Genomic DNA, 21,747 nt, shown 5'->3' on the forward strand with positions numbered 1-21,747 from the left:
CATTTCCTGAGCTGCCCAGGGATTGGCAGGGCCATCGCCACGGAGCTCGGCTGAGGCTTGGCCCCACCCCCCGGACGCTGGAAGACCCTGGGCCTGGCTGTGTGTGGACCCGGGCTAAGCTGACGTGCCCATTGCGGGCGGGAGCGAGGGGCTAGGCCTGGCGTCTGCCGAAGGAAGCAGCCTGGGGGAAGCAGGTGGCTCCCAGGCACCATTAGAAATCTGAGCCCCGGGGGAGGGGGGCAGCAGAGCCCAGGGGAGACGGGAGCGTAACCCCAACTCTCAGACCCCTGCTCTCTGGGCCCCAGGAGGCAGCAGGTGGGCGAGAAGCAGGAGGCTGCCCCCTGCTGGGGGGCAGAGGTGCTGCTCGAGCAGGCAGAAGCCGTGGACGGGGTCAGTGATGGGTGCAGGGGCTGCCCTGAGGCTGCAGGGACTCAGGCTTCAAACATAGGCCACTGGGTGATGACCCATAGGCCACTGGGTGATGACCCTATAGAGGGCTTCCCCAGGTGATTCAGTCGCCTTCATGTTGCGATGCCCCTTCAGGGTGTATCTGCTTCTCAGGAAGCCCCTGGAGATGGCGCATTGGATCAAGCGCCTGGCGGCGTTCAGGGTGGCATTGTGGGGACTCTCCCTGTAGGATAGAGCAGCCCCCTGTTAATCTCAGCCTGGCCCCTCTCTGCTGCTCAGGGGATGTTACTGTGGCCTGAATAAATAGCCCCCCCTCTGCCCACTCTCTCGATTGGCCATGTCAATGTCACTCTGCCCCCTCCAGCCCCAGTGAAAGGCATTGATGACGCTGGCACGGGGCAGTGTCACAGATATGCAGGGTGCAGGCCATGCAGCGTCTGTTGGTCGAGCTCATGGCACAACCCAGGGGGTCCCTGCGGCCCTCCATCCCCCCATGAGCTTTCGTTCCTCCAGGAGACCCATCTAGCGCAGAGAATGGGGGGACACAAAGGCTGAGCTGAAGCTAGATTCATGCTCTCCAGGATGCCGGGGCACCCTCATGCTCTAGCTGAAGACGGCCTGGGGGTTCCCAGCATTGCCCTCCTGCTGTTTCTCTCTGGGAACCCTCGCCCTGCATCCTGGCCTGTCTGTTCTCAGGAGGCTGCGTGCTGCCAGGTGGTTTAATGCCAGGGGACGGCAACCGGGAAGGAAATGTACTGCCATGCCAAGACGGGGAACGGGCTGGTGATAATGCCCTGGGGTGCCTGGCATGTCAGTAACTAGGGAGAACAGGTCCATGCTCTGCGGGCGGGTTGAGAGCCTAAATACCACAACACCCATGTGCTCAGTCACTGGCATGATGGGGCCAGGTTAGTGCCCAGACCGGGAGGTAGCTGCTGGCGCTGATCCGGGCTTTGTGCGCTACCCTGAGCTCTGTTCCTGGCTCATTCCCAGGAGCTGGGAGTGTGAGTGGTGGAGCTGCTGGCTCTGGGAACCTCCCTTCCCAGCACGAGATTGTCTCCGGGGGAAGCCCACCCCAGGAGCTGGCATTTGTTGGCCTCTTCCACAGAGCGCCGGAGTCTCAGCTGCTCCAGATCAGGGGGGAGGGGCCAGCTGTGAATTGGGAGCCAGATCTGGGTTTGGATCTGAATCCGCCGGCGCTGCAGAGAGTTCACATGTGGGGAGCCAGCTCCCGCCCGCACCAGATCACAAAGTGCCACTTCAGCCAGCTGCCTACCAGGCTCTGGCAGTGCCCTGTATGGAGCTGCAGCTGGGCCCTCCACAGCTGGGTGCTGCCCCTCCTCCCTGCTGGCCAGCTGGCCGCAGCTCCTCAGCACCTGCCCGCTCAGCCCCACCTCAGCGCTCCTGCCTCCCCAATCTCCTCCCTGGCGCAGCACCTGGCCCCCTGCACCTGGCCTGTCAGTGCCCAGCAGGGCCGGGAGCCAAGCGCCACCCTGGAGCCATGTGTCAGCCCTGAGTTCCTCCTGTGCCGGGCTCCTGCCAATCCACAAGCCAGGAACTGGCCCGTGACTCCCAGAGCAGGTATATCAGCCTCACAGCAGCCGCTCAGTCTGCTCAACACGACTCCAGGGCCAGGAACTCGCTCCTGCCTGACATTGGCAACAGTCTTAGGCTGCTCCAGCCCTGCTCCTAGTCCTACTCCAGCCCTGCTCTCGCTCCAACCTCGCTCCACCCACGCCCTGGCCTCCTGAGTCCAGCTCCAACCACAAGGCCTGACCACCTCCAGCACCGTTGCTGACACCATCACTTCCAGAGGGATGGGCACTGAGGTTGTCGGGGGAACAGGCATCTCCGGTTGCCCGGAGCCATTGTTCCATTCACCAGGCCAGTCCGATGCCAGGCCAGTCCCCCTGAGCTCTGGAGAGGACTAGAGCTGCCTTAGGACACCTGCCGTGCAGCTGCTGGAGAGTCAGCAGGAGACACTGGGCGAGGAATGGAGCCCCCCAGGGAAGGGCCCATTCAGGAGACCCAGCGTGGGGGGAAATCAGGCCTGGGATTCTCTGCAACGGCTGCTGCCACACAGGCCTTGGAGATAGGAGCTGGGAAACCCCCACAAAGCGCTGCCCCGGCACAGCCTGCCTTCCTGCCGCTCCCCCGCCTTCTGCTCCTTCCCCTTCACAGTGGTGTCAGAGCAACTCCTGCTGCTCATGAGCCCACCCCTAGCTCCCCCACCCCGCTGGCCTCCCACACCTGGGACCTGCCATGGCCCCAATATTCCTGGGAGAAGGGATCAGGGTAATTTCCCTGGGCAGGAAGAATCCTGAGTGGTTGGATTCAGCCTGTGTGCTGTGCAGTTTGTGACCCAGCAGAAGTGACCCGGAGGAGGCCGTTTGGCCTGCGGGATGGGGTGCTGGCCTGGGAGTCCGGAGACCTGGGTTCTAATCCTGCCTGTACTGCTGACAGACTGAGAGACTTTGAGCACATCCATTGGCTTGTTTCCCTGCTGGCTGCCTTGGCTAGTTAGAGTCTGAGCCCTACAGCCCAGGGATTGTCTGCAGCACCTGGTGCAATAGGCCCTGATCTCAGCTGGCAGCTGTAGGCGCTGGTGGAACAGAAATAAGTGGACTGGCCCTGATGCTGAACGGGGCAATCGCTTCTCATCACTCACAAGCAATGCCTTGTCCTGGCTTCCTGCAGGATGGCTGAGGAAGTCCCCAAGGTCCCCTTGAAGCCCATCAGTGCCTGGGAGGAGATGAGACCTCCTCCAGGGAAGAGTCAGCGGAAGAGCCCACAGCAGCAGCAGGAGCTGTGTGTGCCTCAGCCATTCCATGCTGGTGAGTGGGCACCTCCTGGGTGGGCGGAGGGGGCTGCAAAAATGGCAGGGGCCGTGGCCCTGCATTGCGGTGGGGCTTGGCCCCTCTGAGGGTTGGGGTTGCAAGACCAGGGTGTCAGTGGGGGGAGAAGACTCCATAGCCTTTGTACAACTCTGGGCTGCCATGAGATGGAGAGACAGGAAAACCCAGGCAGGGGGGAATGGCCCCTCCTGCTGGCAGCACTGCAGCCTCTACAGCTGATCGGGGCATTAGGGGTGGCAGCAGAAGCATCAGGTGGAGACTGACTGAATTGCCCACCCCGATCTGTCACACTGCAGGGTCGGAAGATATTTTCCACCGGTCCAAGGGGATACTCGGTGCATGGTGAGTTGTTAAGCCTAGGATTGCTGGGCGCCGGCCAGAGCATGAGATGCCCCCTGATGTTGCAGCCCCATCTGCTGGCTCCTTTGCAGGGGGGCCACGTATGTCACAGCACAGGGCATTTGGGTGGGGGGGTTGATGATGGGAGCCCAGGGCCTGCCCAGGTTACACCAGGTGGCTGTCGATGGCAGGAGAGGCAGTCAGAGGAAGCAGAACGGGCAGGCCCTGGGTCCCCGTATCCTGCGCAGACTGGGCAGCTCTTCCCTCTCCCGCAGCGGGGAGCAGACCGATTCACTGCCAGGCCCTCTTCCCCCTCCAGCAATGGCCCGGAGAGGGGGACACCACTCAGAGCCTGACATCATGCCTCCTTCCAGGTGTGGCGCTCCCCAAATCCCCAGGCTGAGCCTGCATGCTGGGTGCAGGCAGGGAAGTGGGGTGGCTTCTGGGAACCAGGGCTCTGACTGGATCTTTGCTGGGCTGGGCAGCAAAGAGTTGGGGAAACCAGGGATGGCTGTGCCAGACCCTGTTATGCATCGGGGCCGCTACCCTGCTGGGGCAGGAGCGGGGGGGGGCAAGGGTTTCCGCTAAGATCTCTGTCACCCAGCCTGCAGCTTGGCAGCCCCAGGTATTACCACTGCTCTGTCTTTGATAAGATTCACCATCACCTGGGAATGCCTCCTGTTTTATGGGGCCAGACTCGGAGGAGAAAGAGTCCCTGGACAACATCAATGCCTTTCTCAAGGGCAATGAACAGGTACCAAGAGCCCTCCTCTGATCTGTCAGCTAGTGCCCTGTCCACATGCACCATCCGCCCTTCTCCAGATGAGGCATGGATTCTAAGGTCGGACGGGACCACTGTGACCTCCTGTATAACACAGGCCAGAGACCTGCCCCCAAATAATTCCTGTTTAAACTAGAGCATCTTAAAAACATCCTGTCTTGAGTTACAAAAGGTCACCCACCATGCCCCTTGCTCAGTTGTTCCAATGGTCTATTACTTTCTGTTAAAAACGTACATTTCCAGTTTGAATGTGTCTAGCGTCAACTTCCAGCCTCTTGTGGACTTGTGCCCACTGGATCTGGCCAGTCCCCAGTGTGATGGGTTGCCCCCCTTTGAGGTGCCACCTGATGTACTGGGATATCACTGAGCCCACCTGTTCTGCCAGCCTGGGCCCCCTTTACCTTGTCTTGTTGGCTAGGCTCACAAGCCGTACACACAGGCAGGGCTATGCCCAGCTGCAGAAAGACACAGACACTGAGATTAGCTCTGGGAAGACTCAGGTGAAGGGGCTTGTCCCAGTACTCTGGTGCCCACCTCCTTTGGAGTACAGACCCAAAGGTTTTATGACATTCACCTCCTCGATGTGGAGAGAGGTATGAACAACTCTTTGCCCCTCCTCCCAGTTACTCATTGCACAAACTGGGTTGTGGTATAAACAAGAAATAAGATTATTAACTAGAAGAGGTAGATTTTAAGCGGTTATAAGAGATAGCAAACAGAACAAAGCAGATTATCTTAGTAAATAAACAAAACACGCAAACGAAGCTTTACACACCAGATAGATAGGATATACATTAGCAAATTCTCTCCGAGTGATAAACAGGTTGGCAGATTCTTAAGGCAGAAGCTGCCTTGGTTTTGCAGCTTGGATTTCCCAGGTTTTCTTACACAGGCTAGGAATCTCTCTCTAGCCGGGGACCATCACTTCTCATGGTTCAATCTTTGTCCCTCAGGTGTTTCCAGGTATCTTATTGCAGGGACTCTGAGGTTTCCCCCCCCCCACCCCCCCGCAATGTCATTGTTCCCCTTTTATCTCCTCTTCCCACCTGCTGGAAAACTCTTTTGCTGTGACCTGGGTCCAACAGGTCACATTGTGTCGCATTATCTCGGGGAGGTTTCTGTTGCACATAGGACCTGGGGTAGCCCTGGTGCTTGTGCATTTCCTCGATAAGCCATTGTTTGGCTTTTTTACTGTTCTACCTGAAAGGCTGTTTTGAACCTCACAGTGTTTTTCAGGAACACATACATAGCTGAACTTCAGAACGTCACATACAACGATAGCACATGCAATCCAATGAGACATTAATGTTTAGCAGATAAAGACTTTTAGAATGATACTTACAAGACATACCTTGTACAAAACATATCCCAATTACATGACAGTGGCGAATATTGGGCTGTCAGGGTGTCACACCCAGATGTTCCTCCCACTCTATCAAGCCCCCAGTAAGACTGTCTGGCTGCTTAGCCCCCATGTTGCAGTTCCTCTTTGGACACCTACCCCATGAGATTTGCTCCCTCTCTAGTCCGGTTTCACACAGAGCTGCCCTGTCATATCAAAACCTGAGCAGCGCTAGAGGGGAAGCTTTCTGACATCACTCCCACTGGCAGCTCCTTTCCACGCTAACCTTCCTGTTTTGGTCTAATCTCTGCGGGGCCATAGGAGGAGGCCAAGAAACTTAAATTCTTGGATTGTGTGAGCACCATCAGCAGAGCCGTCCTCACTAGGAGCCCAGAGAGAAACCTGGCTGCTTTTCTCGGCAAAGCTCTCCTTGTGGAGAAGATAAAGGTGAGTAAAACACACACTAGGGTTATGTTACTTGGCGGGTTTAGTGATTGGCCTGGAGAGCTCTGCAGATTTGTCTAACTTCAACTGCCAATCATTGGATCAGGTTGGATGTTTGTCTGTTAGACTGAAGAGCCCATTATCAAGTATTTGCTCTCTGTGTAGGTACTTACAGACTGTCATCAAGTCACCCTGTAACCTTCTCTTTGTTAAGCTGAACTGATTGATTTCTGGAGTCTCTCACTATAAGGCATGTTTCCCAGTCCTTCAATCACTCTTGTGGCTCTTCTCTGACCCCTCTCCAATTTATCAACATTCTCCTTGAATTGTGGGCACCAGACCTGGACATAGGATCCCAGTAGTGGTTGCACCAGTGCCAAATACAGAAGGGAAATAACCTCTCTAACAACTGGAGATTGCCCTGTTTGTACAGCCCAGGATGGCATAAGCCCTTTTGGCACCAGCCGCGCACTGGAAGCTCATGTGCAGCTGAATACCATGACTGCCAAGTCTTTTCCAGAGTCACCGCTTCCCAGGTTAGAGCTCCCCATGCTGTGAGTGTGGCCTGCGTTCTTTGTTCCTAAGCATGTAACTGTATTGAAACGTAGATTGTTCCCTTGCACCCAGCTTCCCAAGTCACCAGGTCGCTCTGTATACGTCAGTCTCCCTGCACAGAGCCCCAACACTCCGCAGTCAGTGCCCACTAGGGAACTAGCAACAAATCTGCTCCGTAGATTTGGAAATCTACGGGACACTGCAGAAAGCTTTCCGGAACTTACCTCCCTTCCCTGAACATGGGACAGCGTGGGCTGGTGGATGGTCCAGTGGGCTGCGGCTCAGTTCCTCAGTGAGACCTTTGGGCAAATCACTTCCCCCTCTGTGCCTCAGTTTCCCTCCCATGCCTTGTATCGTCCAGATAGCTCATGAGTTTTCTGGGGCCGGGACTGGCTCTCACTGTGTGTGTGTAGCACCTGGCACAAGGGGGCCTGATCTCAGGTGGAGTCCCTGGGTGCTAATGCTGATGGAGCCTTTGCAGTGCACTGGCGCGTGATGCTGGGGCACTGACCACAGGCCCTGCACTGCGCTCCCAAGCTGGAGCCCTGCACACCATAAAGCCCACAGTAGGACGACCTGCCGAGCCCACGTGTTGCAGGCCCTGCGCTTTGCTCCCCGGTCGGAGCCTTGCGGGAGCTTGGAGCCTGGCTGCACTTCCCCACGTTGTCTCCCCAGGAGCTGATTGATCTTGAGTCCATCAACTACCTGACCAGCGGGGTGCGTCAGCAAGTGATGCTCACCATCATGGAGCTGAGGTACCCGGCCTGCCTGCCCAGCCCCAGCCAGTCCTCCTCCCCCCTCTGCTCCTCCCCCATCTTCTGATTCCTCCAGACACTTGGCACCCAAGCGATGGTGCTGGTGCATGTGCGTTGGCACCAGTGGGTTGGTGGTGGAGGATCCTTTGGTGCTTGGCGACCTCTCCAAGTGGCATTATGAAGATGTGGGGGAGGGAGCGAGGGGATTAGGACCGGTCCCCTCTGGGACCCGCAGGCGATGGCTCCGGGGGGAGAGGGGCAGTTGGGCACTGCTGGAGCAGAGCCCCCGGAGTTGCCGCCAGCTGTGCCAGCTGCATCACACCAGCAGCTCAGCGACTCCCTGTGGCTGAGAGGCTGGGCAGGCTGAGCCCTGGCAAGTGGCATAGCCTGTGCCATGGGGGGCTCTCTCTCAGTGCTGCCTGCTCTGAGCTTCCCAGAAGCCTGCCCATCATGTCCTGGGAGCTTGAGGCCAACATCAGTGCATCAGTCTCACCTCAGTCCTCCAATCCACGCGTGTCTCTTCTCTTAGCAAAGTGAAGCCACTGCTGCGGGGAATGGAGGAATCCAGCCTGCTTACTGTCTGCTTCTCCAGCATCTTCTCCCTGCCTCCAGCAGACACCAACCAGGGCATGGAGGCTGCTCTATACAACAACGTAAGCCCCAAACTGGCCTTGAGGAGCCGCCCCAAACCAAGTGGGAATCCTGCAAGTCGCTCGTGTCCCTGCCCTGGCATACCTGTCGCTGGCATAAGAGTGTAATGATCACAGCTCCTTGGCAGCGCTTCAGCTCGGGACCTGCAGCCCCAAAGCACAAGCCCCACCTCCGCAGATAAAGGAGTAACTCCCTCATAGGGTAGCAGTAGTAGGCATTTATCCTTCACATGCACCAGCAGTTAGTGGGGAACAGACACTCCCTTCACAAGCACATTCATCCCCAGTGCATGGCTGGGGGCACAGACCTGAGATCAGCTGCTTCAGATGCACACAGGCCAGGGGAACTGAAGTTTGGCTGGAAATCTTCCCTCCCCCTCAAATGCGGAGTCCTTCCTGACTCTTCCAGTGGGTTAGACTGTGTGCAGTGGCCTTCCTGGGGACAGCAAAAGCGGGTGAGGTCCTGTTGCCAGGAGGAGTTTGCAGTAGATCCCCTGCGGGTGCAAGTGAGTGGATGAGCTGGAATACCAGGGGCTGCCATGGCCTGGGGCATGTCACACGCCAGGGTATTGGTTCATCGCCTGGCTGGGTAACACCACTTGCTCTGGTTTCTCCTCTGCTCTGCACGCAGACTCTGAACGCCATGGATGAGATGCTGAAGGCCTTGGTGTGCGAGGATCAGAAGCCCAACCTTGTGGTGCTGCAGAACATCTTGGAGGTCTGGAGGCATGGGGGCAGGAAGGGGACTAATCCTGTAGCTGGGATGGGGCTCTGGGACCAAGGCTCCATTTAATCCCAAGCATGGGACACCCCCTGCCTTCTGCTCCTCAGAGTACGTTCTATACAAAGGTTATTGGGCTGGAGGACCAAGTGCCCCCGCTATATCTGAAATACGTCTGCATGGGGTGGGGGTGGAGGAGCGCGGGATCTGCCATGTTCTCCACTGAGCCTCATCTGACCCTGGGATTCATTTGTGTTCACCATGGGCCCCACCAATACTGGCCAGAGCCCAGAGCTAGAGTCCCCCAACGTTCTAGTTCTGGGGCCACAGGAAGTAGACTCTGTGGGTGGTTTGTGCTCCAAAAAGAGGGAAATGTCCTCAGCAGATATTCGGTCTTCTCGATCCCAGAGCCTGGAAAGAGGGAATCACAGAAGTGCAGGGCTGGAAGGGATCTCAAGAGGTCATCTACTCCACCCCCTGCACTGAGTCAGGGCCAAGCATTCCTTGACCGTCCCTGAGGAGTGTTTGTCCAGCCTGTTTTTTAAAACGTCCATGATGGGGAGTCCACCACTTCCCTAGGTCACCTGTTCCAATGCTTAGCCACCCTTAGACTTTTTCCTAATATTTAACCTCAATCTCCCTTGCTGCAGATTAAGCCCATTACTTCTTGTCCTACCTTCAGGGGACGTGGAGAACAATTGGTCACCATCATCTGTATAACAGCCCTTAACGTATTGGAAGACTGTTGGCAGGTGTCCCCTCCATCTTTTCAAGACGAAACATGCCCAATTTGTTCACCCTTTCTTCATAGATCAGGTTTTCTAAACCGCTGATCATTTTTGTCACTGTCCTCTGGACAGGCCCCAGTTTGTTCACATCTTTCTTAAAGCATGGTGCCAAGAATTGGACACAGTGCTCCAAGCTAATACGCCTCAGAATGACATTTCCTTCTTTCACAGCAGCATCACACTCTTGATTCCTGTTCAGTGTGAAACTCACGATAACCCCCAGATCCTTTTCTGCAGTACTGCCACCTAGCCGGTTATCCCCCACTTTGTTTTTATGCATTTGATTTTTCCTTCCTAAGTGCGTTACGTCACATTTGTTTTGACTGAATTTCATCTTGTTGACTTCAGACCAACTCTCCAATTTAGCAAGCTCATTCTGAATTCTAATCTGTCCTCCAAAGTACTTGCAACTCCCCCCAGCTTGGTGTCATCCGCAAACTTTACAAGCATACTCTCCTCTCTGTTAACCAAGTTCTTCATGAAAATATTGACCAGTACTGGACCCAGGCACACCCCGGGGGACTCCACTTGAGACACCCTCCCAGTTTGCCAGCGAGTCTGATAACTCTTTTTTGAGTATTGCCTTTCCATCAGTTGTGTGCCCACTTTATAGTAATCTCCTCTGGATCATATCGGCTTAGTTTGCTTATGAGAATGTCTTGTGGAACTGTGTCAAAAGCCTTAAGAAACTTCATATACATCATCATATACTGCCTCCCTCCCTCCACTAGGCAAGTAACCCGGTCAAAGAAGGAAATTAGATTTGTTTGGCGTGGTTTGTTCTGGACAAATCCATGGTGCTATTCCTTATCACCTTATTATCTCCTCTAGGTTCTTACAAACTGTTTAATAATTTGTTCAATAATCTTTCTGGGTACCAAAGATAGGCTGACAGGTCGAAAATTCCTTGGGGCCTCCTTGTTCCCCTTTCTGAAGATAGGCTCTGTCGCTGCCCTTCTCCAGTCCTCTGGGACCTCAGCCCTCTTAAAGGTTCAGAGACCTCAGCCCTCTTAAAGGCTCCATCTAGTGTGAATATCATGAGGCTCTGCCAACTTGAATACATCTAACTGACCTAAATTGTCTTTTACCTGTTCTCTCCCTAGTCTGGCCTGTATTCCTTCCCCTTTGTTGTTAATATTGTGTTCATCATCTAGTCGCCATTAACCTTTTTAGTGAAAACTGAAGCAAAAAAGGCATTACACACCTTGGCTTTGTCTGTTTCATCCATTATTTGCTCTCCTTCCCTGCTGAGTAGTGGCCCCACACTTTCCTTTTTCTTTCTCTTGCTCCTAATGCATGTATAGAGCTGCTTCTGATTGCCTTTTATGTCCCTTGCCAGTTAGAACTCATTTTTGCCTTAGCCTTTCTGATTTTCACTCTATGTGCTTGTGCTATTTTTTGGTACTTCTCCTTAGCAATTTGTCCCAATCTGTTTCTCTCAGGTCCTGCTCCCCTGGACCGCATCCAAGGAAGTGCATGTGCGGCTGAGGGCAGTGGTAAGGATCACCTGGCTGACCAAATTCATCTCTGGTCATCACAAATTCAAGGAGAGCAGCCTGTGACTCTGGCCACCTCCTACCTGCACTGAGCAGCCTCGCGGTGCAGCGCTCCCTGGCAGGGAAAACCCGGGTCTCGAATAGTGACTCAGCAAGATCCTTGGTAGGAGTCCAATCTAATGAGCACTGATGTGGACAGGTCTGTCCTCTGACTCCAGTGGGCCTTGGGTCAAGTCCCATAATTCTATCTCCAAGGACTCTCCCCGCTGTTCCTCTAGGACCCAAGTCTGTTCCGCAGGGTCAGCGCATTTACACAGAATCGCCCTGAGAGCACCCTCTGAACCCAGGTGTCTGTTCACCCCCTTTGTCAGTTGCCCCCAGGATGCTTTTTGGCATCAGCCCCTGCCAGGCTGCCAGATGAACACCCCCTGCTCTGAGTGCTCAGGGCTATTGAGCTGCTCCAGCTGCTCCATCCCCTCTGTGGCAGGGCCTCCCCTCTGGCAGCTGGAGGGGGGCACTTGGATGATAGGCCCCCAGAGGCTGGGGCAGCAGAACAGAAGGAGGGAGGTGGGAGGGGACACAGTGAAAGGGACGGGAGGGGCCAAAGGAGCCAGAGCAATGGGGAGTGGGTCAGGGGAGGCTGTGCAGATCCCAGGAAGGGAGGGCAAAGGGCTTGGTGCACCATGGGGAAGAGCAGGGAGCGAGCGCAGGGGCTGCAGGAGGGGCAAGAGAAGGTCTGGCAGGAGGGGGAGGCGAGAGGACAAGGCTGCAGGAGAGAGCCGGCAGGAGAGAGCCGGCAGGCTGGGTGCGGCGCAGAAAGTGGGGGTTGTGGGGAGCTCCAGGATGGAGTGAGAGAGGCGGGATGCAGAGTAGAGGAGTCCAAGGTGACCTCATGCTCCTGGACCTGAGGTCAGTGGAGGGAAGGGGATGGGAGAAGGGGCTGGGATTAGGAGCTTGCCCTTGGGACGGAGACTGGACGTTAGTTCATTCGTTATGCGGGTCCCCACTCGAGGGCAACGTTTGCTGACTTTGCTACCCAGACTTCCCATCCCTGCTGAGCTTCCCTCAGCCCCTGGTGATGGGCCCCATGGCTCCTTCTGCTCTCATTGTCCCCAGTCTCTCTGCGCTGGGCTCTGCCTCCCCCGGTTCTAACCCATTGCTAGTGCAATGGCAGGGGGACATGCTGCGCTGGGCCTGCAGGGGCAAGTGACTCCCTTTGCTCTCTCTCTCCGTCAGGGCGTGGAGGAGTTCAGAGTCCTGGGCCGGCTGGTGGAGTGTCTCACTCTGTGCTGTGCTGAGCAGGAGCAGGAGATCTGCCGATCGGCTATGGAGGGACTTCACCACCTCTACGCCTTCATGCGGCAAAAATGTAAGAGCACTGGAGACCCTTGTCCTTCCTAAATACACTGACATGGGGTTTCCAAACATGGAAAACATATTTATTGAACACTTCTGCCTTTTCTGCATCCTTTTAAACAGTCTCCATCTAGTAATGAGCCTACACCATTGCTAGGATTTCTTTTGGTCCTAATACACTTTTTTAAAAAAAACCTCCTTATTATCCATAGTCCTTCAAGCCATGGAGTTTCCCATGATGTCTTTAGCTTCCCCTATCCATATTCTACTCTTCATAACTCACATAAGAATGGACATACTGACTCAGATCAATGGTTCATCTAGCCCAGTATTGTCTTCTGATAATGGCCAGTGCCTCATGCTTCAGAGAGAATGAACTGAAAAGGGAAATTTTGAGTGATCCATCCCCTCACATCCAGTCCCAGCTTCTGGTAGTCAGAGGTTTAGGGACATGCAGAGTCTGGGGTTGCATGCCCTGATTATCTTGAACCCAATTATATTTTTAGGCTTCACAACATCCCACGGCAACAATTTCCACAGGTTGCCTGTGCATTGTGTGCAGAAATACCTTCTTTTCTTTGCTTTTAACTTGCTGCCTATTAATTTCATAAAGTGACCCCTAGTTCCCGTGTTATGTGCAGGGGTAAATAACACTTCCCTATTCACTTTCTCCACACCAGTCCTGATTTTATAGACCTCTATCATATCCCCCCTTAGTCATCTCTTTTCTAAACTAAATGGTCCCAGGTCTACACTGCAGACCTATATTGTTATAACTACATTGCTCAGGGGTGTGAAAAATCCACACCCCTGTTGGCAGGAGCACCTCTCCCACTGACATAGCTAGCGCCTCTCCGGGAGGTGGATTAAGAGCTTGTTGGCAGAGGAGCATCTTCTCTTAAACGCTACAGCGCCGGTGCAGCTATGGCAATAGAGTGTTTTAAGTGTAGACTTGCCCCCAGTCTTTTTAATCTTTCCTCATATGGAAGCTGTTCCATACCCCTAATCATTTGGGTCGCCCTTCTCTGCAACTTTTACAATTCTGGTATATCTGTTTTGAGATGGGGCGATCAGAACTGCACGCGGTATTCAAGGTGTGGGTGCGCACCATGGATTTGTATAGAGGCATTATGATATTTTTCTGGTTTATTATCTATCACTTTCCTAATGGTTCCCAACATTCTGTTAGCTTTTTTAACTGCCACTGCACGGTGAGTGGAGGTTTTCAGAGAACTATTTACGATGACTCCAAAATCTCTTTCTTGAGTGGTAATTTAAACTCCATAATTTTGTATGTATAGTTGGGATTGTGGTTTTCAGTTTGCATTTATCAATATTGAATTTCATCTGCCATTTTATTGCCCAGTCCCCCAGTTTTGTGAGATCCCTTTGTAGCTCTTCGCAGTCTGCTTTGGATTTAACTATCTTGAGTCATTTTGTATCATCTGCAAATTTTGCTACATCACTGGTTACCCCTTTTTCTGGATCATTTATGACTATGTTGAACTACACTGGTATCAACACAGATCCTTGGGGTACACCTGGCTGCTCGGCCCGACTAGAACCACGGTGGGCAGCAAAAGGGGTTTCACTGGCTGGTTTGTTTCAGATGTTTGGGAAGTACTTCAACCCATCCAAGTGCATGGACTTCCTCCTCACTGCTGTCAAGGGTGAGAGACACCAGCGTCCATGACTCGGTGGCGGCCAGGCACATGCTGCATGTGGTCCTGTGGGTCCCCCGCCCAAGCTTGGAGAGCGTAAGAGCTGCAGTGAGAACAGCCTGCTGGGGGAGCCCATCCGTGGGAGACTCTGTCTCTGGGTACTAGGCATTATTGGGGGGCAGGTCTCTGGCCTGTGCAATGTGGGGGGTCAGTCTAGGTGATCTCCATGGCCACTTGTGGCCTTGCAGTCTATGAATCGATAGGCTGGGAATTGGCTCTGTGTTCTAGGCCTGGAGCTGGAGAAGAGGATCTGGGAGGGCAGATGGTTCTCAGGTGCGGCAGTTCCCTGGCACCCCAGATCAATAGCAGCACGAGGAAGCCAAGGCCCCCATCTCCCCATTTCCCTTCCAGGTGTCGGAGGCTGTGACGAGCATGTACCACAACCTGGACTCCATCAGCGAGCCGCTGGCCCAGCAGCAGCTGCTCAGGGCCCTTGTCCTGCTGGGCGACCAGTATAGCGAGGAGGTGGTCACAACCCTGCTGGGCTGCTCGCTGTCATGTGACAGGTATGGGGCTGGGGCTGCTGTCGCTTGCGCTCCGGGTCCCCCGGACTGGTCCCGCTGCCAGGGACAGGGGAGTGCAGAACCTTCCAGAGGTCTCCTGCTCCCTGCAGAGCTTCTGCTTGTTCTGGAGGGTTTTGCAGGCTGACATGCCGTGGAGCCAGGCTAGCCTACAAAACCCCATATGGCATCCCTCGGCCTCCCCTTGGGCTGACACTCAGACCCGGCCCCCGTGCAGCCTGCACCAGCCAATGGGGGCCCTTGCTGCAGCAGGAGGGCAATAAAGGGCCGGCCGGTGGCGGGAGCCCCAGCAGGGTGCGGGTGCGGGTGGGTGCAGGAGGCTGGCGGGGCTCTGACCAGGTGAAATTGTCTCTCTCCCTTTGCAGAGTTGCTGTGGAGATGTGGAGGACACTGATATCCCACCCCAAGACCGCAGAAAAGGTCCTAAGGGAGCTGCTCAACAGGCTGCAGGAGCAGCCGCTGTGCCAGCATCACGACGTCTCTCAGAAAGAGGCTGGCCTTGCCCCTGGGCTGTAGGTTCCAGCCCCTGCAGCAAGGGAAAGAGTGCCGTGTGTCCCCACCACGGCCTGAGAGTGTCTCTCAGTCTCCCACTGGGTATAGTCATAGGGCCGAAGAGAGACAGCGTGACTCTAGCCAGTGCTATAGTCGAGCCAGAACATGCCGAAACCCTCTCCTGGTGCTCTTGGGCAGCACTCATAGAACCACAGGGTGAGAAGGGATCGCAAGGTCAGCTCGTCCAGCCCCCTGCCCAGATGCAGGATTTGTTGTGTCTGTCCCAGCCCAGACAGATGGCTCCAGCCTCCTTCTGTAAACCTCCAGCAAAGGAGCTTCCACAAGCTCCCTAGTCGTCTGTCCCATTGTCCTACTCTTCTTACAGTTAGGAAGGTTTTCCTGAGATTTAATTTAAATCTACAGTGCTGTAGTTTGAATGCATCACCTCTTGTCCTGACTTCTGTGGCAAGAGAGAACAACTTTTTGTTATCTTTTTTTTGGCAGCCTTCCAAGAATCTGAAGACCATTATCAAGTCCCCCCTTAATCTCCTCTCTTCCAAACTAAACATAGCCAGTTCTTTCAACCTTTGCTCGTATGGCTTGTGTTTCATCCCTCTGATCATCTTTGTCACTCGCCTCTGGATCCATTACAGTTTCTCCACATCCTTTCTAGACATTGGTGACCAAAACTGGACACCGTACTCCAGCTGAGGCCTAACCAGCACTGAGTAGAGCGGTACTATCACCTCCCATGACTTGCAGGCTATACCTCTGTTAATGCAACCTAAAATTGCATTTGCTTTTTTTTCAACAGCATCGCTTTGCTGACTCATGCTGAGGCTGTGATCCACCGCAGCTCCCAGATCCTTCTCAGCAGCGCTGCTGCCAAGCCGGTTATCCCCCCTTCTGTATCTGTGCATTTGCTTTTTCTTCTCTAAATGTAGCACCTCGCATTTGTCTTTGGTGAATTTCATTTTGTTGTCTATAGCCCAGTCCTCCAATTTACCATGATCCCTCTGAATTTTAGCTCTTTCCTTCAAAGTATTAGCAACTCCTCTTAGTTTTGTGTCATCTGCAAACTTGACCACTCTGCTCTCTCTATATACATCCAAGTCATTAATAAAGATGTTAAACAACACCAGACAACAATATTGTAGTCGATTCAGTACACACATAGTAAGTAAGCTAAATCACATGATTCACATCTCCGGCGCAACTGTCTGTTACAGTCAGCAGCCCTCTGATGCAGTGAAAAGAGCATTAGGAAATTTTCTATTCCTAACTACTTCTTTGAGAAGGCTAAAGATGCTGATGAAGACAGCAGCAGCTGTGCATCGACTGCAGACACAAACACAAAAACAGAGCTCTTCCTGGAATGGAGTGCATTGAGGTGACTATTGCAGTGAGAGCGAACCATGAAGATTACCCTTCAACAGCCAAAGACCAGCTGGCATGAAATCTGGTTAGTGGATGCCGAAGAAGAGGGATTATCCTTGGTTGTCCTGCCATGATGGTAAGCTTGGATGCCTTATCTGTAGCAAAGTTTCACCAAGTTCTCTCCATAGCAGTAGGGTGTTTCTCCTTATGGACCTAGCTGAAAGTCCAAATTAACATCTCTGCCAATGAAGATAAAGGAAGAGAAAGATTTAACTGCCTCTGCATTAGTTTTACAGCTTTCAAAAGAAGCAGAAACCACAACTTTTGAAGTTGAAGCGGTTAACATGACAAAACCAGAACTTGACACAACTGTGCAGGTAAAGCGAATGGCATATTACATTGCTAAACTTGGCAGATCCTACTCTGATCACCCTGATTTAACTGAATTCCAGATACTACATGGTGTAGATGTTGGTATCGGTCTGCGCTCATAATTCAGTGCTACAGACATGCTAGTCCGTATCTCGTCTGCAATACACCGAAAGCATTGCAAATGACGAATGTGTGCTCAGATGCCGGAGAGTGACGGAAAGATTGCATGTCTATTGATGAATCAACTACTCTGAGCAATGAATCGACAATTTAGAAACTATTTAAAATGTGACACTTTGAAGATGATGATCCTCACTTCATGTTTCTTGATCTGATTGTACTTCCACATCCGACAGCTTCAGGCACTGTAGATTGTGGGCTGAAATGCCTCAAGAAATAGAATTCCGATTACAATTACTCGTGTAGCATTTGCAAGTGATGGTGCTGGTGTTATGCTTGGAAAGAACTTTGGCATAGCGAGCTGTATTGTGAAGAAGTACCCAAATGTTCTAGTGAGGTAGTGTTTGAATCACAGCTTGGATTTGGCAGCTGCTGAAACGTTAAGTGAAGTAAGAGCTGTAAATCACTTGGAAATCTTTGACAAACTGTATACGCTTTACAGCTGCTCACCTAAAACCAAGACAGAACAATGTGGCTGAGCAGCTGAGAAAGATTGGGGGTGTCAAGTTCATATTGCACTGTATTTGCTGTCTGGCATAATCGCAGTCAATTGGGCCTTCCCCTTCAGGCTGCATCTCATGACACACAAAGAGACAACAAGGAGAGGTCTGTGTTTGTTGGGCTGCTGAAAAGAAGTCAATCCCCTGAATTCTTGATGGATCTTGATATAATGTATGACACGTTGTTTGAGCTGTCAAGTCTCTCTGAGACTTCAGCATTGAGATACTTTGTTGGCATCTGCATATAAATTGACACACGGTACCATCCACATGCTGGAAACCGTGAGAGAAAAACCTGGCACAAAGTCATTTCAAGCCAACTGCGCAGCTGAAAACCTGAAGCTCAGGACCAGCACACTGGCTGAAAACCTGAAGCTTGTGAAAAGTAATGACAAATAATTTCTGACAAGTTGGATCAATAATATGAACACCCCATTATTCTGCAGCACCTCGTCAAAGTATAGAGACCCCGGTGATGGTGTTGCTACTAAGGGAGAGAGGCGATATGCCAATTGGGCTAAAGCAGTTCTCCATTGCTGACAAAGAGAACCAGACACTAGGTAGGTTTCAGAGTGGTAGCCGTGTTAGTCTGTATCAGCAAAAACAACGAGGGGTCCTTGTTGCACCTTAGAGACTAACAAATTTATTTGGGCATAAGCTTTCGTGGGCTAAAACCCACTTCATCAGATGCATGGAGTGAAAAATACAGTAAGCAGAATATATATATATATATATATATATATATATATATATATAGCACATGAAAAGATGGGAGTTGCCTTACCAAGTGGGGGATCAGTACTAACAGGCCAATTCAATTAAGGTGGAAGTGGCCTATTCTCAATAGTTGACAAGAAGGGGTGAATACCAAGGGAGGGAAAAATTACTTTTGTAGTGCTGAGGCCAATGCAATCAAGGTGGCCTGTTTCCAACATTGACAAGAAGGTGTGAGTATCAGCAGAGGGCAAATTATTTTTTGTAGTGACCCATTATTCTTGGACAAAGTGAAAAGGAGGTAGGGCAGCTGTGCAACCGAAGTGGTCTACCAGTGATAGGAATGATCAATGCCTAGCATGACTTTCTTGACTATACTAAATATTTGTTCTCCAGGGAGATACTTATACCAGTAATCAAGGCACTCCTCAACCTTCTCTTTGTTAAGCTGAATAGATGGAGCTTCTTGACTCTCTCACTATAAGACTTGGTTTCTAATCCTTTAATCATTCTCATGACTCTTCTCTGAACCCTCTGCAATTTATCAACATTGGTCTTGCATTGTGGGCACTGGAATTGGACCCAGGATCCCAGCAGTTGGTCACACCAGTGCCAAATACTCCCACTCCAGATTCTTCTATTATTTATCCCAGGATGACATGAACTCTTTTGGCCACAGAACCATACTGGGAGCTCCTGGTCAGCTGATTCTCCACCAGGACTCCCAAGTCCTTTTCAGAGTCTCTGCTTCCCAGGAAAGAGTCCCCCGTCCTGTTCCTAGATGTATTCATTTACAATGAGCCACATGAAAATACATACTGTTTGTTTTCCGCCGCAGGGAGCTGCTGCAGGGCTGGGGTCATTGAAACCTTCCCAGGGGACATGGCCCTGGCCTGGAGTCAGGAGCTCTGGCTTCTATTCCTGGCTCTGCCACTGACCTGCTGGGTGACCTTGGGCAAGTCCCTGCCTGGCCTTTGTCTGTTGTTCTGCAGGGCAGGGCCTGACTCCTGCAGGGTGCGTCTCTGAGTGTGTGATCCAAAGAACCCTAGCATTAGAGTAGCAGCAGAACTGTGGACTCTAGACCCCCAGGGAATGCTGGTGACACCAGTGATCCGGGACGCCCGGACAGAGCCATTTTGCTTCAATTAGGAACCATTTTTTCTTACGAATCCCCTTTTTAAGCCTTGTACGTTTTAACTGTTGATGTCACGGCTCTGTCCTGCAGCACTCACTCCTCTGAAGAGCTTGAGAAGGGCCTTTGGCTGCTCAGACCTCATAACAAGTGTGATACACACAGTATAGTGAAGGCAGAGAAAATCCTTGGGACTTAAATACACAGATCTGGCAACCTGGTCAAAAAGGAGACAATCTGAAGGCAACTCTCCCTAATGATAATTTACTTACCCTGAGAATAGCGGGTAAGTCTGGTTTATTAAACCCGGACTATGAATACATCAGACATGGAGAGGGCATGACTGTAATTCTCTTTGTTATCCACCATTCCCATTGTTCCATGCGCCTTAGCCTGGTTTTCATTTACTTGTGTTTTATTTTTCCTTCCGGAACCAGTTAGCCTGTATTGGACACTTTTTTCCCCTGATGCCGGTTGAGGTTTTGTGGAGCTGTCTTTGAACGGTTCAAAAGCCAAATACAGAAATGATTGAATCTGGCTTTTAGTAACAGACCAACCCTAGAACTCATTTACAAAATCGGCTCCCTCCCCGAGGCTGAGCTGTAAGGCCCAGGACTCAGGAGAACCCAGGTTCAGTTCCTGCCTCTGCCAGACAACCTGGGTGACCATGGGTGAGTCACGTAGCCTCTCTGTGCCTGAGTTCCATGTTTGTACAACGGGGATAGAAATCCTTCCTTTGTGTGTCTAGCCTGTGAGCTCTAGGCCAGGGAATGTCTCTTACCATGCCTGGAAAGCCCCCAGCACATGTCCTGATTGCAGATAGGCCCTTGAGGTGCTATTCTAATCCCTATAACAATCATACACTTGATTTGTTTGGGGTCAAGGTGTTGTGCAGAGAAGTTTCCACAGATGATACCTGCTAATAAATACCACCCCCTGAGATCTGGGGTACAAGGAAGCAGCTGCTTATGTTGCAGGTAGCTGGCCCCTGCTGCCTGTGATCCTAGCTGGCTGTGCAAGGGCTTTGAGGCTCTAACATGTCATCCGGAGGTGGGGCACTAGAAGACTTTTTATAGTGGAGGTGCTGCCCCCCCCTTACACCTGTCCACACATCCCGCCACCCCTAGAGCTGGTGTCAGGAGCAGGGCCATGGCTCCAGGGGGGCGGGAGGTGGATGAAGCAAGGGGGCTGAGATTGGGGCCACAGCGGGGAGTTGTTGCAGGGCCGGCAGCTGGGACCTTGTGTGTGGGGCCAGGAGCAGAGCCCCTTGTAAAACCTTGGAGTGCTGCAGCACCCCCCGCACTCCTAGTTCCCGTGCCTCTGTCTGCAGGGGAGGCAGATGTTGTTTTGGAAATGGCTTGTTGGGTCACCGGAGGGTGTTTTGTAAAGCAGCTCCTCGTTTCACACAGGTGGGGAAACTCCAGCGTCTGCTGCCAGACATCCTGGAGCAGCTACACGAGGCAGACAGGGACATCATCTCCAATGCCATCACCGTGCTGAAAGACATCCTCGCTGGCATGGACAGGCAGAGCACCAGCCCCGTGGCTGTGCAAGTGGCTGAGAAACTCCTGTCGTTCTTTCATGATGTAAGGCCTGGCGACCCACGGGAGACCCTTCAAGCCGCGGACGTGTGAATGGGGGCTGGCGGGTGGGCTAGTGGGACCTATGCTATGACCCTAGCCAGAAAAAGGATTGTCATAAATGACGTGGACCCATTCCTGCCTTCCTCTGCTACCCCATTCTCCATCAGAGCGTATCGCAGTAAGGGTGGGAACCCTGGTGTCCTGCAGGCCTGCTGACAAGGATCAGGGCAGCCTGGGGACGAGGCTCCCCTTGGGGAAGGACATGCATTTCTGAGCCTGCATGCAGCAAGGGAGCCTCTGCAGCACAAGGTGCTGCAATGCTCTTGCTGGCTTCCAGGGAAACAAGTGATGGTACCCTGATGAAAATCCTGCCCCGCCCCTCCACTTCCTGGCCAGGAATCCCACAGCTGGCCTATCGGCTCCATAAGGAAATGGCTCCGTTTGTAGGTTCTGCAGCTACCACCCTTTCCTCTCCCCTTCGTTCTCATGGCAGGGCAGCATCAAAGGAAGGGCTAGTTCTCCCTAGGCCTTTTGTAACCACAAACTAGCCCCCGCCAGGGTGTTCACCAGACTGATGTTCAGTCCCCCATTGCACGGCGAGATCCAGCAAAGTGGGCGGGAGAAAGGGACCCATCCATTACTGCCTTCCAGGGGTAACGCCCCAG

The 21,747-nt window shown here is 52.8% G+C and overlaps 1 protein-coding gene across 1 annotated transcript in view; it reads left to right on the plus strand.

Moving 5' to 3' along the window:
• The first annotated feature begins 2,986 nt into the window (after positions 1-2,986).
• The window catches only part of LOC122457314, a 38,525-nt gene continuing 19,764 nt past the window's right edge, over positions 2,987-21,747 (plus strand). Inside the window, 13 exon segments of the mRNA XM_043501666.1 lie at positions 2,987-3,242; positions 4,256-4,356; positions 6,047-6,172; positions 7,400-7,479; positions 8,009-8,132; positions 8,761-8,847; positions 11,081-11,188; positions 12,374-12,503; positions 14,017-14,161; positions 14,163-14,247; positions 14,563-14,717; positions 15,098-15,244; positions 20,791-21,085. Of these exon segments, the coding sequence (XP_043357601.1) occupies positions 3,107-3,242; positions 4,256-4,356; positions 6,047-6,172; positions 7,400-7,479; positions 8,009-8,132; positions 8,761-8,847; positions 11,081-11,188; positions 12,374-12,503; positions 14,017-14,161; positions 14,163-14,247; positions 14,563-14,717; positions 15,098-15,244; positions 20,791-21,085 (1,719 nt within the window). The 5' untranslated portion in view covers positions 2,987-3,106.

Source organism: Dermochelys coriacea, chromosome 23 (assembly GCF_009764565.3).
Source record: "Dermochelys coriacea isolate rDerCor1 chromosome 23, rDerCor1.pri.v4, whole genome shotgun sequence".
Taxonomy (NCBI): Eukaryota; Metazoa; Chordata; order Testudines; family Dermochelyidae; genus Dermochelys; species Dermochelys coriacea.